The sequence below is a fragment of the Juglans microcarpa x Juglans regia genome, chromosome 1S, assembly GCF_004785595.1.
Source record: "Juglans microcarpa x Juglans regia isolate MS1-56 chromosome 1S, Jm3101_v1.0, whole genome shotgun sequence".
Classification (NCBI taxonomy): Eukaryota; Viridiplantae; Streptophyta; class Magnoliopsida; order Fagales; family Juglandaceae; genus Juglans; species Juglans microcarpa x Juglans regia.
In genome coordinates this window covers 19,875,912-19,893,115 of record NC_054595.1, presented here as the reverse complement: position 1 = coordinate 19,893,115, position 17,204 = coordinate 19,875,912, and the positions used below count along the sequence as shown (strand labels likewise).

General features: G+C 36.4%; 2 protein-coding genes across 2 annotated transcripts; both read right to left on the bottom strand.

Annotated features, from left to right (window-relative positions):
• Positions 1-1,174: 1,174 nt before the first annotated feature.
• Positions 1,175-7,910, bottom strand: LOC121246795 (TVP38/TMEM64 family membrane protein slr0305). The gene is made up of 9 exons (XM_041145077.1): positions 7,594-7,910; positions 6,937-6,998; positions 5,617-5,671; positions 4,928-5,026; positions 4,521-4,607; positions 2,414-2,530; positions 2,125-2,217; positions 1,834-1,864; positions 1,175-1,550 (listed from the first exon to the last, which is right to left on the bottom strand). Exons 1-9 carry the CDS (start codon positions 7,687-7,689, stop codon positions 1,366-1,368), a joined length of 825 nt encoding a protein of 274 aa, XP_041001011.1. The 5' UTR covers positions 7,690-7,910; the 3' UTR covers positions 1,175-1,365.
• Positions 7,911-11,329: 3,419 nt separating this feature from the next.
• On the bottom strand, positions 11,330-13,721 carry LOC121246794. Its single transcript, XM_041145076.1, has 3 exons — positions 13,588-13,721; positions 13,062-13,333; positions 11,330-12,906 (listed from the first exon to the last, which is right to left on the bottom strand). The coding sequence occupies exons 2-3, from the start codon at positions 13,294-13,296 to the stop codon at positions 11,462-11,464; spliced, it is 1,680 nt and encodes a 559-aa protein (XP_041001010.1). The 5' UTR covers positions 13,297-13,333; positions 13,588-13,721; the 3' UTR covers positions 11,330-11,461.
• Positions 13,722-17,204: the final 3,483 nt, after the last annotated feature.

Sequence of the window (17,204 nt, the reverse complement as noted above, 5' to 3'; positions counted from 1 at the left end):
TTCAAGAGGCAGTCATAGTGTTTGTGGGTCAGATGGCAGTAGCCTAAATAAAGATGATACATAGATTTATAACAAAGAAACTTTGAAAATTGTTAGCTCTTTGATCTAAGAAATTGGTAGGGTCCGCAAACCTCCAAAATTGGACACAAGAAGACAGTGGAAGGTATCATGTATTAGTAAAAACTTGTTGGAAAAAAAAGCATAAAAATCAAATAGTAACAACTTTGCAATTCCAAAGGTTCATGATGAGGTAACAAATGATGTTGTTTCACCTTTCATCATTAAGGTTACTTTCGATTTACTCCAAAAGTTTCAAAGCCAACTGAGTTTTCCTCCCCAGAACAGACTTACATGGAACATATTGTAGTGGTTAATGGTGTTGCTTTATGTTAGCCCAAAACGTTGAATACCTCCAAAATCATGGCTACTTTCAAATATCATTACCCCTATTCATTGTCGAAAGTATCACTCCACTAAAATGCATACAATAAGACTCTACAGTTCAAATGTTAAATTTTCAACTTGTCAACTCTGCAATCCTCCTACACGATTGCATATCAGCTTTTGGCTCATTTCCAAACAGTATATTTAATCCATTTTGGTCAGCAAAGATAATTCCATGAATGGTAGAAAATTCACGAAAGTGAGGAGAAATAATATTCTCCATACTGAACTTTGTTAATCCCACAATATATTGATGGCATATCATATTTTAAGTGACTTTCTATCTAATAAGTGATTGACTTATAAAATTAATTAAAACTTGTCGTATTGATTAATATGATTGAAATTATATAAGTTTTCATAGCAGAAGACTCCCTAATAATAGGTGGCAAATGATTTCACAAACGGCCGAGGAAAAAAATAATTTAAGGAAGTGAGTATCTCATAGTGCTAAAACTTGATCTAGAATAATGTGACGATATAACACAGAAGCTTGCTGTAAATTTTAAGCTGCAGATTCAAGTTTGTGCTTACTATTGTGACAGCCAGATTGTGGGGGGGGAGGGGGGGGGGGGGGGGGGCGCATGGCCCGGAATCCATCAAGAACCATGTCTATCCTCTCTGATTGACGACTATCATGTTGTTTTTTCATCTTAGAGAGAGAGAGAGAGGGCAAATTACATCATTGAGGAAAACATGAAAATTTACTCGTACTTTAATTTTTATTTCAGTTCTTTTTTTCTGCTTTTTGTTTTTTGTTTCACGAGCTACACTTGTAATCTTTCTAGAATCAGCCATCTCTGTGCAAAACTAAAGTGCTAAATTAAGGGACTGTACAGATGAAGACAGCGGCCACAGGAATCAAATGCCGAAGATATTAAACCTGGCAAGGCCTCGGGTAGAATTTACATAGATCATTTATTAGTTTTCATGATCGTCTCTGGAAGGATCTATCTTGATTATGAGAGGCTGGCTGAGATCCACAGGCAGTTCATCTGCAATGGGTAGCTGAGGCGATGCTAAAATGCCATCGATGTCCTCATTTTCAGCCAAAGCTTTTTCCAAAGCAGCCTTGGCAACTTTAGTGACACAAATAATCAGAACCACTGCAGACATGCCAAAAGTATGACTAAATATTAGAAAGATTCAAAATTGGTGCTAGAAATAGAAAAAGAAAAACAGAAATGGGGAGGCTCCATAAAATGAGTTAGTCCTCCTGTCAATTGTCATGTATACCAGCTCGTACTTCTCACTAGAAAAACAAGATGATTTTATTTCAAATTGTTATATGTACTAATTTCACAAGCGTGAAGGTGAGGCCTTTTCGTATACATATTGCAAGTAAGAAGGCAAGTGCAAAATGCATGCGTCTTAATGATTGCAACTTACCAGATACTGCAAGTCCCAATATGATAAATGCCTGCACCCATAGAGTAAAGAGTGAATTAAGCTTAAAAAGGAGAGAAATACACCATAGGGCCCTAAACCGAATCTAGGTTTTAAAGACTCTGCCCTCCAATACCTTTCAAAGCTCATTATGAAAATATACCTCCAAGTTGGCAGTGGGGCATCAAATGGTCCATATTCTAGTTTCAGCAACCATGTGATGGGCTTTATGATTTGAAAAACCAAGGAAAAACAAAGACGCCTAACCAGAGAAAAAGAGAGCAAGATTCTTACCCAACGGGTCTTTGAAAACTCACTCCATCCATGTGTCACATCAGAAAGATCCTTGAGAGTTGTTCCAACATAAACTAATGTAAGGGTTATTGGCTGTAACAGAAACCATAGGGAAAACATCAAAAAACCACTTAAAACTCAATTATACTCTTCAATATCAGGACATGTAAACAAAGCATACAAAAATATCTATCTGAGAAACAGGAAACTTGCATATTATCACTTAGTTGATTAATATGAGGATGGCATTTGGGCATGAGAACAATCGAAGAGAAAGCCAGGAAGATACCATCATTCCTAACCAGGAAGCCAGCAAGTATTCTCCTATTGGAACAGGGGTCACAGATAGGAGGTAATTCAACATGCTAAATGGCAGCAAGGGAACAAGCCGAAGCAGCAAAACGATCTGTGGAGTAAGAAACGAAGATTAAAAAATACAGCTTAGCATTTTCAATAAAGTGCAAAATAAGCATAGCAACTTTGAAAAGAGTAATGCTATACCGTCATGGGTGGTGGAAGTGCCATGCACTCATTTTAAAAAAAGAGATGTCAATTATTAAAAAATTAATTTTTTCATGTGGATCTCATATTTACTCACTTTTTTCAAAAAGAGCGTGCGACGCTTGCGCACTCTATGACTGCAAATATCATTTCTAACTCTGAAAATGAGTTAAGCAAAAGCTTCTCATAAATATCACCTTTTAAGCAAATAGTGCAATGTTAGTCGTCAAATGATGAACCTGATCTTCTCACAGTAGCGATGAGGATTGAGGCATCCTCATAAAATCCATTTCAAATTATATGAAATTATTAATCAACACTATATTCTTTTTTTTTTCTGGCAACCAAAAAAAGGATAAAACAGAGATTTGAGTATCCGATATTGATTGCTGCAAGTGCTCCACAGTATCCAAGAAAAAAATAGGTAAAGTGCAGGCTCTTTGATAAAACAGAGATACTTTGGCTCCTATATCTGGATTTTATTACAATAGAAATTCAGAATTTAAAGAACAAGATGGTCCGTGTTTGTCTAGCATAGTGTATTTGGATACCCAGGGAGCTTAAACCTTCCTTTTTAATTCTTTGTTCCTTTTGGTAGGCTTCTATAGAGTGTAATGGATGGAGTTTCCATGATTTTCTTGCCTCTTTTCCTATTTTTAATCATGTGTTCCTCTTGCATAGTATTTGTGCGCTTGGGCTATGCCTTTTGCCTGCTTTAATAAAGGAAAATACTATAGACACAAAGGGATCCCACACGCTGATATGGCACACTTGCCACGTCTCTTCTTTCTTCTTTTTTTTTTTTTTTCCTCCTATGCGTCTTCCCTCCCCTCCCCCCTTTCCCTCTCTGCCTCCGCCCTCCCCGTGGCCGCCATGGTGGTCGAGGACCACCTCAGGGCCGGCAGAAGCCCTGGCAGTCCAAGCAGCACTGTTCGGCAGGGGGATGGGAGCTCCCGTGCACGGCAGTGTCGGCTTCTGTTGGCCCTGAGGTGGTCCCCGACCACCACGGTGGCCACGGGGAGGGTGGAGGTAGGCGGAGATAGAGGGAAAGGGGGAGGAGGGGAGGGGAGGGGACGAGAGACACACAGAAGAGGCGCTGTCATGAATGGGACGGTGCTGCTTGGACTGACGGCAGCTTCTGCCAGCCTGAGGTGGTCTCCGACCACTACGGTAGCCACAGAGAGGGTGGAGATAGGCGGAGACGCACAGGAAGGGGGGAAAAAAGAAAGAAAAAAAAAGGAGTGGGGAGACGTGGGTGAGTGTGCCACATCAGTGTGTGGGATCCATTTATGTCTGTAGCAGTCCTCTTAATAAAACCTACGACTACTTATAAAAAAAAAAAATCAAAGAACAAAATTCAGAAGTAGAATTGTTATTTTTTTTTATCCAAAAGAATTATCTGCACACACACAAATACTACACTAACACACATAAGTAAAGGTCGACACAATGACCGATAGGGCTCCATTTCAAAGAAGTAACATGTTAGGTGCAAAAATTTCTGTCATTGTGTAGGTAAATATGAAAATTTCATTTATACTAGATATTTGCTGTATTGTCCATTGATTTCAGTCTACCCAATCGCATTATCTTTTTTTGATAAGTAAGATAAAATCTTATTGATTGAAAAGTAGGTGTAGCCCAAGTACACTATATGTATACACACAGTACATCTAATCTCATTATCTTGTACAAATATCAAACTAAGTGGACTACTAAGGCAAGTCGGAACCAGAGGTTTTCATGTCACGAGTATGAAGTGCAGTGATGAATGTCTCTTTAATTTTGCTTTATTTTTTAAAGGTCTCGGGATAAGATAATCCAAACATGGGGGAAGAATAGTAGATACAGGAAGGACAATTCGTTTTCCAAAGAAAAATATAAGCCCTACAAACCTTAAATCCAGATCTGCGAATAGCAATTGCAACTGACTGGAACTGTGGATAATCCTTCAACTTGGAAACAACGAATGATTTCCCAATCTGTACCGGAATCAAGATAAAAATACCTTTTTTTAATGAGTAGAATCAAGATAAACATATCACACAAAGGAAAAAAAATACCAATAATAAATAAAACACCACAGGACATGAATCTAAAGGCTGGAAAGAAACATGCCAAATCAATTTGGCAACACCCTTTCATTTGAATTTTGAATTGCAGTATTATTATTATTATTATTTTTTTTTGGGGTGGGGGGTGGGTGGGGAATATGATATGATCTGATATGACATATAAATGATGATGTTGACAATCTACAATCAGTTGAACTAACGTATCAGGAAGGGCCATAGCTGCTTACCGTTCTGCCGAGAAGAAATGCAGCCCCTGCACCAACAGTAGCACCGATAGAGTCGGCTACAAAGCCCACAGGCAGCCCAAAAAGATAACCACCACCGAGCTGAAACATGGAGAGCAAGAAGCTGCACTTGAGTTTCCTTTTTTTTTTTGGGGGGGGGATGTTATCTCAAGTAATGCAATTCACAGTAAGGAAAAAATTGGAAATGAACAGAAAATGACACCATACTATCAATGGAAATTATTATGAGAAACATCGGTACTTGATTTTACCATTTGCTGTAAATGCATTATGAGGTGTATTTGGATGGAAATGAATGATCGGTGCTTTGAAGATAGGGAGTGGACAATGGAGAAACTTCAGAACTTTTTTGTGCACACTTTAATGCCCTGGTTTTCAGCCATTGTGCATAATGGAACTAGTGTTCATGACTTTCTGTTTTTAATTTCTGGCTCCAGGAATGTATTTAGGTGTTCTTTGTATACTTCCTGTGTAGATGGGCTTCACCTACTTTATTCATATCAATAAAATTTTCATTTTACTTATAAAAAAAAATTACCATTTGCTGCATATGTAATTTATTTATTTATTAATAAAGCTTAATTCTAATTTCAATAAACAAGAAAAAGTAATTACAGTCATAATATGAGTGGATGAAAACGTTTACTAAAGCATTTGCATTTAATGCTTACTGTTAACACTGATGCTGGAACAGCCAACACTGTCAGAGGAATGTACGCAACAGCCCTGCAGATTGGATCAACAATTTAATGCTTAAGCAAGCAATCACCATGCTTAAAAAATTTCCTGAATGACCAGAAGGTTGAAAAAGAAGAAGATTTTGCATAAAAGAAATGTGCATTTTGCCATTTCAAAAGATAAACATTGTATAGAGAACCTCAATAACAGGATTCTTTTACTTAATTCCCTGTGTATTCAATAATGCATATAACAAAGAATTCAAAGATCTTTCATTAAGGCTTTAGAAATTAAAAAAAGCAAAATAAAATGATCAAGGAAACAAATGAAAAAACACTTGCTCATATCCAATCCATAGAAGCCATCAATTTCAAATCTATTGAACTAAAGAAGGAAACTTGTTCGCACAAAAGCTTAGTACTATTCATTACTCAAAAAAATATTTTTTTGGATAAGGAAATAGGAGGGATGCAACACATTGACTTCTTATGAGGTCATCCATTCTAGTACTATTCTTGCAACTCAATATTCAGATTGAGCAAAACTACGAATAGTTCGGTTTCTTTCACAAGTTAGTTTCTAGTCTCCTGAACATGGCCAACCAAATAAATAAATGATAATTAAACTTAAAAGTTTGGAATCTAAGCAACAGTACTATATAATTCTCTACACTTCTCATTCCCACCATATCAAAATCAGCAAATTGGTCAAGTTAGGCTATTTTAAAAAATCTAGTTCAAAATTGACATTTTAAAAAAATCAAGTTAGGCTATTACAAGTGATCACCTTTCAGTTTGGAAGATTTTGTCTTATGGGCACTGCATTTTTATCCCTAAGCCTATGGTTTGCATGTGATCTCGCAAGTAGGCAATCCAAAAAAAAATTATTCTTGATTAGGAATTTGCATAGGGATCTATGGATTGCAGGGTAGAAAACAATATTGATTAATCATCCCTTTCAAAAGTACGAATGGACCAGTGGATTGGATTAGGTATATCAATTATCTTTTGGCTGGCCAGATTAGACCGCAAATTACCATGACACATCAAAATAGGATTACAAAACCTCTATGCAGCAACTGTTGAGGGCAATAAATACAAAGAATATACTCTGGCTTAGTCATTAAATGAACTCTGCAACCAACCCTTCTAACATCAATCTATGACAGGGTGACTACAACGAAAATTTGATCCGCAATTACATCAGAGGTAAGAATCCAATTACAGAACACGAGTTAAAAATCAATACTACAACCAATTGATGCAAGATGGAGTAGTAAATCACCACCAATTCGTAAGTAGAAATTGACTTACAGCACAACAGGACCCCAAGGTCCAAGATCCTGTTCAACCCATAATAAAAAGTCCTTCAAAATCTGCAGGAAGCACATGCTTTGTTAAATACAAAATACGTAGAGCTTTTGAAACAAACTTGGCACAAGGTTTTTCAAGGAAGAGATCCACAACAAGGCCATCTTGTTGCAGCAAGAAACTAGCAGAATTAATGCTACAAAGTAGGAGAAACCATACAACATTGTCAATTAACGAATTAAAATTGAAGACTGCGGATGGGGGAGATAAAAATACCTCACAAATGAGTGTGGTTGTCAGTTATTATGGCAAATTGCCAACAAAACCAGAGTTTCCCTTAATTAATCTGAAAACCTATAATACCCAACCCAAAGTCCAAAGACATACACATTTTGACAATCATAAAATTTTTTTTATAGGTAGGTAATCATATAATTAACCCGAAGTAACAAACGAGCAACTAAAAAATGCCTCACAAATGTCACGCACAACAAAACAAACAAAAGAAGCCAACCAGCAATTCACCAAATCCAACATCAACACAAAAAAATTTTAAAAAAAAATCTTTAAAAAAATTGAAACATCCGAAAAGACAGACATAAGAAGAGAAAAATCGATCAATAGGCGAAAAGAACACGGACCCAGATGAAAAAAGCTGACCTTGTCGACGGGGAGAGTGAGGCAAGCGGTGACCACGGCCGCGACGATGAGGAGGAGGAGGGTGATCCTGAGGGCGGAGCCCAACGTGAACGCCATGAAAATCCTGCGACGCCAAGGCCTGCACACCTCGTCGTCGTCTTCGTAGCCTGATATAGCTTGCTTCAACGACAAGCGAGCCCTCAATCCCCCAAGATTTGCCAGATTTCTTTCTGGTGTGTGGGCACCAAGGAAAATAAAAACGCAGTGTCGAAAGGTTGTGCTCAATACTATCAACTAACCTTCCTGCCTGCCTATCTCAGTCCTCTGGGTATGAGTAGTTTATGTGAAATTAGGTGAAATTAATTGTTAAAAAATTAGATTTTTATTTTTTTGGGTGGTAAGACTGGCATTAAAATGACATACCCATCTGCCTGCGACTGTCAGCATGGTCGGTATCCTAGACTGCGCCCACACAAACCACGCGTGGGAGATAATTGAAGAGTCGGTTCTCTTCACCGGAGCTAGTCCACCGCACCCCGAAATTTAAAAAAAAAAAAAAAAAAAAAAAAAATGATAAACCGGTTAATTGGTTCGACAGGTTGATTCGGTCCGGACCAGTTCCGTCATTTTAATAACCAGTTAAAAAAGTCCAGTTTCGATTTTGGATTTTCCAGTATCGAACCGAACTAGCTTATATATATATATATATATATTTTAATTGAATTTTAATATTATATAAAATATTTTTAATATTATATATAACTTTGATGTATAATATATATAATTATATATATACATTTGAACATATACACTCGTATTAATGTATAAAAAAGTGTATATTAATATAACCATCATATAATATCTTATCACTAATATATATAACCACTAGCATATTATATAGGATTAGTATATATTATAATAGTTATAATATAATATATAGAATTACTACATATATGCAATATGCAATATTATATATATATATATATATACACACACTAATATTTCATATATATATATATATATATGATATATTAGTCCCAAAAAGCAAAACAAGGTCGTTTAGAATTGCTACAAATAACTAAACTATCCTTGCGAAACGGCGTCTTTTTAATCGGTACACCGTTTTAATCGGTTGGGGCTTCGGGCTACCCCCCACCCCCACGCGTGCGAGTCTCTCTCAGACTCTCTCTCACTCACTCGCCCCTCATCTCTCATTCCGATAGCCCCTTTCTCACTCTTAGCCCCGTCTCCTCACACGCAACCCTTCCTCACGCTGGCCTTCTCTCACCGCAATCAACAGTCCATTACCGTCGACAATGACACTGTCGCAATGGAACAACCCCTTGCGACACCATTGGAATGTGTACATTGTACCGTAAGAGTTTTTTGTCTAAGGACTTGTTTTGTTTAGGGTTATTTATCACTTGTATAAATCATTTCATTGTTTCAAGTTTAAGTGCTTGACCGATTGCTTCATTTCATCTAGGGTTTAAATTATTTTTTTTGAAATTACACATTTCGGATTTTAGTATAGTTTTTTGTCTAAGGACTTGTTTTGTTTAGGGTTATTTATCACTTATATAAATCATTTTATTGTTTCAAGTTTAAGTGCTTAACCGATTGCTTCATTTCATCTATCTAGGGTTTAAATTTTTTTTTTTGAAATCAGTAAGACCAAAAGTATTGGTTTAGCGGGGTAACCGGTACGGTATCGATTATTGAAATCTCAAAATGGGTGTATACCGGTTCGAGTCTAAGTGTGGTGTGTAGGATGGTGAGTAACAAAACTAGTGTAGTATAGAGATGAAGAGTAGATTTTTTTCATTGGTAATCAATAATTCAATCCATCTTTATTCTGATAAACTACTATATAAAAATATATTAAGATTTTTAATACAATATTTATGATGCATTCTCCTTTCTTTTTAACATTAAAAAATTATAAAGAGCTTTTTAGTTGGTTAACACTTACAAATCATTGATGGAAATATTTTTCGAGTAATAATACACACATAATGCTTTTATACAATCATATTTTAAAATAATAATATTTTTACAAATTATTTTATAAAAATAATAATGTTTTTATAAATTATCTATCATTTAAAATATAATTAAATAAAAAATTGTAAAAAATATCATATTTCCATATTTTCCATCGTCAACAGTCCATTGAGCAACCCAATGAGCATGGTTACTAGCACCTGTAAAGCTATCCGTTAATGGCCAACATTGATGATACAATCACATTTATCTCCAATAATAATTCAATCTTTCTTCAAATATTACTTCCAATTGGACCATTGGTCACCACATCTTTACGGTAAATTGAATCAATATTAGAGATAAAATACTATTAAAATTGACACATTGCACCCTCAAATTACTAACAACTTATACTTTGTACTCCCTTTTAATATTAAATTAAAATTGTGCCATGCAACGTGTTTTTCATTTATTTTAATGGTCATATTTAAACAAAAATGCAAAGTGTTTGATTTTTTTTTTTTTTTTGATTTTTTATAGTTTGACGGTGTATTGTATTGGTTTTTGTAATTTGGATGTAAAATACAACACCCTTAAAGTCACCAAATAAAAGTAAAGAGAATGTTTAATTTTTATTAGAGATACTTGATTATATATATATATATATATATATATATATATCAAACCAATTAAGATTTTTATTGTTTTTATATAACAAACCATTTGCGTTATACTTGATTATATATATATATATATATATATATATATATATATATAACAAACCAATTAAGATTTTTATTGTTTTTATATAACAAACCATTTGCGTTTTATATATTCGTTAATCAGCATTGAGAATTCGTGTAAATATTGTTGACTTAGTATGATTTGATTTGCAATAACGGTTTAAAAAATAAATTTCTTATCAATCAAATCTTGCCATGTAAGCAGCGTGAAAGGTTATGTGTTCTTCATATCGACATGTAAATAAAATAACAATCATGTATAAACAAGTACAATGTAACAAACATTGGGTAGATAAGGAGAGTCAAGTCAAAGGTTTGATCAAACCATATGTTCTAAATCATCCATGATTTCTTAAAGCCTAGACCAATGCACATATTCTAAGGTTCCAAATTAAGCTTTATTAAAACCATAGATCACGTATATTCAGCAAAGCTTCGTTTCATAAGAGATTGGATGGGGAAGGTCAACGAGATCGGCAAGTGGCAACTTGCTCAAAACCAAAAATTTCATTACCCAAAATCAAGTTTTTGCTTTAAGCAACCAATCTCTAACATGAAGATTGCGTTCATTTTTCCCATTGGGTGGCTGTGTATTAGTTAAGGTTGAAGCAACAAACAGTCTTTATCATTGCTTATTAGTGAAAGGAAAAAACTTGAACACGTAGACATGCAATGGGAATTCACTTGACAATGACACAAAATGGCTTGTGAATCTATATACATGCCTTCTGGAAAAAGCATGAACATGCATGCCTAGAAACTATATATACTCGATCGAGATCAAATCGGGTAACACAATACAGTTCAGATGGAGCGCCAAATACAGATTTTCTCTATTCCTGACTCCAAAGAACACCTCAAAATCGCAACCATATGTGTTATATTATATGTTGACAGTTTATAAATGAATAAAGAATGCCATCTGATCTAATGAATTATACGAATCTATATATATATATATATATATAGCACTCACTGCCTCGTACTTTCTCCAGAAAAAGCAGCAGCCAAGTTCTTTTGTCTGCATTCTTACAGTGCATATGGCATCTAATCCATTGTTTTCTTGGCTGAGAGATATGAATGGCCTGGCATTTGCGTTCTCAATATCATGCCATAACGCCACCCTCAGGGGCTCCAACTCTGCAGAATAGTGCATAAATTCATCTTGCACAGAGTGCATTGAGCAACACATGAACTAACATGAGGTCTACAAAATACTGGTGCCCAATTAGGCCGTCTCTCCACATCATCTTCAGCGGAGCTCGACCATAATGCACACCGTCATTGCACCGATTATCAAAATGCCAAGGAAAAGTCATATCAAAGTTATCGATCACGCCAGAAACTACCCCAGCGTGCTTCAATTTGTCCAACAATACACCATTGAAAGCCTCCATTTTATTGGGATTAAATGCCAGCGACCTAGCATATCCACCAGTTGCTACAGTGGTCCTGTAGAAAACCTTTGGCACTGCCAATCCCCTCTGCTTCAATGACTCCATAACCTCTGCCCAAAATGAAGCCGCGTAATCTGCCCCACCAGAGAATGCCCTTAGATTTTTCCACTTAACACCATCGTGTAATCCAGAGTTCATGATCACTGTGTCTGGAACTGTGTCTTCTGAAAAGTACTTCTTTAACAAATTCCTAAATCCTTCATTTTGCAATGAATTCAACCCTTCATAATTGCCCGTCTCATTCCAGTGCCCATTGAAAATGCTAGTAATTCTAACCGATTGAGACGGTTGTTTTGGGTTTGAGAAGTTCATATCAAACCGCCTGGGAACTGAGGGAATATCAGGCAAATCTAAGACAAAATTGAGCATGTTTCGGATTGTATCGACGTGATTTGAATCACCCCAGAAGAAAATCCACCGATTCTTCAAGCAATTCCAAGCAGAATCAGCTAGAAACAATCTAAAAGCACAATGTGCAGAGTAGACCCAACCATTACTCTCTAACAAACCCAGTGAGCCACTACACCACGGACTCTGACATGGAAAGTCAGGTGGTAAGCAACGGTAACGACCATCACTACTGATTTGACAATCATCATTCTTACCATGCCGAGTCCACCTCCCAGACCAAATATCCCCGCTAAAGTCAGATTCTGTACAAGTTTGTAGCTCATGCAAGTGACCTGAGGATTTGTAAAACCTGATCGGAATTTTCCGAAGCACTCGATCAAACGCGAATCGCCAAGGTGAGAATTTCAGGCCTTCAAATTGCCTAAATAGCAGGATAACTGTCAGATTGTAATCCCCATCAAAGTTGGGATGAACCTGAAGCGAAACATAATAAGAGCCGTTACCAAAATCTTTGACTAACGGTCTGGATTTCCAAGAATCCCCTGAAAGATCAGTCTCAAAGTAATCTCCACCTAAACAGCGTGGATTTCCAGACTCATCCAGTGCTTGAAAACCAAATTCATGGATTTCACCGGCTGAAAGATCAATCAAGTTCCTACCATCCAAACCAGGAATCGAAATCTGTACCGTCTTGGAATCCTTACAAGGTTCACCTCCTGGAGCCAACCACCGGGCGACAAGATTGGAGGTCAAGTTGGGTTCTAATTCAGCTGAAACCCAGCTCAAATTTGGCGAAGCTGTGTGCTGCAGTGGATTCTGGCTGACTGTTGAGGTAATCCGGTTGAGTTCTGAACAGAAGGCGGTTCAAGAATGCGGGAATCTATAGGGTTCGTAGTATTAGTTTGGTTCTGGGTCGTATTAGCCAGGACGATGGAGGTGTTGAGAGGGAGACTTTGATGGATTTGGGTGAGATTAGCCGGGCGAGTACTGAGTTTCGTGGCTACGAAATCTTGTCTGAACCTCCAAACTTCGAGAAAGCTTTTTATGGTGCACCCATCTACGCTCCAAACTATGACCATCCCAACAACAACCAAAGCCGTCAGCACTCCAAAACGCCAATGACGCAAGGGACTCCACCTTGGTATCAATGGTTTCAAAAGTAAATAACTCATTGCCTTCTCCGGCATCTCCAACCACCACCACCGCCACTTCAACAGCAACAAACTAAACAAACCCAGAAAAAGAAAAAACAAAACCAGCTTAGATAAGCTTTTTCTCTCAAGATATAAACAGAAAGGTTTATTTTCTCCAAAAAAAAAAAAATAAATAACAACGGCACTTTCCCAGGAAAAAAAAAAAAACAAGAGAAAAGAAAATTCTTTATTTTTCACCCTAGCTTGTGTTAAAGCACATGCAAGTTCTGATTTTCACTTAAAAAAAAAAAAAAAAGATAGATAAAATAATGAACTTTAACTTGCAGAGTATGGTTCAAGCTTAAGAGATGTTTGTCGCTTTAAAGCCTCAGATCGGTTTGAGAAAGGAAGAGGAGGACAATGCAGCTCTAAAATATTGACATTTTGTCCTTCTTTTTCGTTGCAAATAGTTTCAACCAGGAAAAGGGAGAGAGCCACAGGAATTTGCCTATCTGCCTCTCTCTTCTTTCTTCCGGAAATAATGGAAAGCAAAGATATTTTCGTATTTTAAACTCTATATTGGGAGCACAGACCTAGAAAGGATTCAGGAACCGGGAGGACAACAATTCTTATGAGCGGGCGATAATGCCCTTCTGATTGACAATGGAATTGCAGTGAGGTACAGGTACTGAGATCTTGAATAATGGAGCCACCAGCCACAATAATTGGACGCGTGTCGGTGAATACAGTAGGGGTATTTATGTCTTTGTGATGCATTATTTAATAGCCTGGCAACGTGCATATGCATGGTGGCTTTGGGCACCAGGTATCAGGGGTGTGTAAAATTTTAAAAATTTCAATTCTGTCTAACTTTTGTTTCGATTTTGACTCTAATTTTATTGGAATCATCAGAATTTGGAGTTGGAATTTGGAGTAGTTCTGAATATTTATTCGGAGTCTGAGTTAGAGTCGGAGTTTCAAGAAGCTCCGATTTCGACTCTAAAATTTCTTTTACTGTACACTTGCGCTAGAGCGAGGTGTCGAGCGCAAGTCGAGCACACGTTGTATTGAATATTAGCTCGAGCGACATGTCGAGCGGAAGTCGAGCGAACCTCTTCCAGTTCGCTCGAGTGACATGTCGAGCGAACCTCTCTAAAAGAGTTCCGTTCGAGCGCCACGTCGAATGCACGTCGAGTTCCGATCTAATGTCGGAGCTCCGACCTCCGATCGGAGTCTGACTCCGACTCCAATTCGGAGTCAGAGTCGGAGCTCCAATTTAACTCCGACTTTTGTCGGAGTCGGAGGTCAAAAACCAGTACTCCAACTCCGTCGGAGTCAAAACCCAGCCCTACCTGGTATCACTTGCCATTCCCGATCTATGCATCTCAGGTAAAAGGAATTATTAGCTAATCCAAAAAGGAATAGTGACATCATTGTCCCCACTTAATAATTAGATCTTATAGTGTTGTTTTCGACGAGTAATGTTGGGATACAATTATAGATTTTGTAAGCGATTTAATACTTTTTGTAAAAAGAGATAAGTTTATTATTAAAAATTAATTTTTTATATAAATTTTATATTTATTTAAAAAAAAAATAACGTTTACGTTTTCTATAATTATAAATATTCATTTCTCATGTATTAAAGGAACCCGTCATATTAGTCAATATATATCTTATAATTGATTGTCTCAATATGTGTAAAATATGTCTAAAATTTAAAAGTCAAACTAAAATAAATGAAAATAAAGTCGATAATGAGAAGGTTTTTTCTTACTTATCAAAAAAATCAATATATCTGTTTCAAGTGGGATGTCATTAAAGAATCATACATTGGATAAGTTTAACTTAAGAGTATGCTTTATATAGTCTTTTAAAATGTGTGAATTTGATGCAATTTTATATAGTCTCTTATGTAATTTTTAAATTTTTTTTAAAAAAACACACTTAAAAAAGAAAAAAAAAGCTTTCAAAGTGGGAGGGAGGGGTAAATTAGTATTTTTCAAAAAATAAAAAATACACTTTATGCAAGCAAGGACAGAATGGAGGACAGAAAACTAGCATTTTTGTTTTCACAAGACATATATCAGATTTTGAAGATTGTGGAGACAACATCATGGGGGGCCCAATGAAGGCTAACGCCCTGACACATTAAATGACAACAGACATCGGATTTTGATCCGCAGGAAAGGGCCAAGAAATTATATTCTTACTGTGTTAGGCGCGTAAATATCCACGTTAGATAGACCGAGCTAATGAAAAAGTTGAGAGATCGAACTGTTGAAGCTGAGAAAGAAAGAAAGATTAAGCTGACGAGAGAGAAAAAATTTATTTTAAATTTGACGCGTGAACGATTGTATACCAGTTGTATTTACCAAAAGACAGTTTCTATAAATATGTTTATTTATTTTTATAATAAATCTTATTTAAAAAATATATATATAACTTGCATTCTTGAACATTGCATTACTTACTCGATAGAGATGCTTGTGCACATTTTGGTCAGACAACGTCAATTTGGTTTCTTTCCAAAAAATGATTTATGGCTTATTTGGAAAGTGAGATGATGTCATTTTATCACAAAAATTTTTGTCACTTTTTTTTTAAACTTGACTCAAATACAAAAATTTTTTATTTTTTATTTTTTTATCTAATCATATCTAATCGTTATAACGTTTCTAAACTTTTAATTAAAATTCAAAAAATAATATTATAACAATATCTTAACTTTATAATAATTTTATTCAATATTTTTTCTTATTTTCGAAAATTTAATAAAATATCTTAATTCAAACCATTTCAAATTCTCAATATTATTCACAAATTATTTTACTACTATTTACAAAATTCTCGTATCATCTTGTTATCCAAGTATGCCTTTATCCTATTTGATGATGCTCTCGTGCAGTGTATAGCTCTGTCACGACAACCCTAGGAATCGAAGAGAAAATGGAGAAGAACGAAGAAGGCATCGTGAGTCACATGGATCAGGTAACACACTGATGATAAGTGGGCCGAGGCTTGAAGTGGAAGTTGGGCTTAAGTGAAGAGTTAAAGATGAAGTATTACTTAGGTTAAAATAAGAGATGGGCCTTGGCTTTACACACATGCTATATCTTTTGTATTGCATTTCGTTATGCTGGGGTGTCAGGTCAGTATCATGTTAGGGAATACTCCTGTAGAAATACAAAGTTTGTTATGTGTGTCTGTTCATATACTTTGTAATTCCTTTCGAATGGATTATTGATGAATGCATAACTTTTCTACAATTTCTCCTTCCTGAGAAAATGTTTCTCCTCTAAGTGAGTATCTAAGTCCAAAAATCCTAGAGTGTTACAAATCTAATATCAAAGATAGCCCCATCCCCTTCATACAAAAGCATGCTAATGGTTGAAGGGACTAGATTTTCTCAGTTGCATGAGGGCTTCAATTCCTTGAAGAAGACATCTGAATCACAGTTCAAGAGCTTGGAGATTGAGATGCTGGCTCTGAAGAGACAACTATCGATTCTAACAATGGAGTTGCAGAAGAAAAACCAGAAACAAGCTAAATCATCCTCTGGGCCAACAGGACAACAAGATCTTCAGCTGGTGCAGATGGGTGAGGTGTAGATGCACTCGGTAAGGCTTGATTTTCCTGTGTTCAATCGTGGTGACCCCACGGATTGGTTGTACAAGGTACAATAGCTCTTTACTTTCCACAATACACTGTCACAACACAAATTAAGGTTAGCATCCTTCCATATGGCAGGTAAAGCTTTGGTAAACCAGGAGCTAGATGAAACTGAGCAACTAATGGACTAGGAGCACTTTGTAGGGCTTTACTCATTAGGTTTGGCCCAAGCTGTTATGATGACTCCATGGAGGCCTTAGCGAGGTTAAGACAAACAGGGTCTGTAGAGGACTATAAGACCCACTTTGAGTCATTATCTAATAGGCTAAGGGGTTTGTCAGATCCCTATA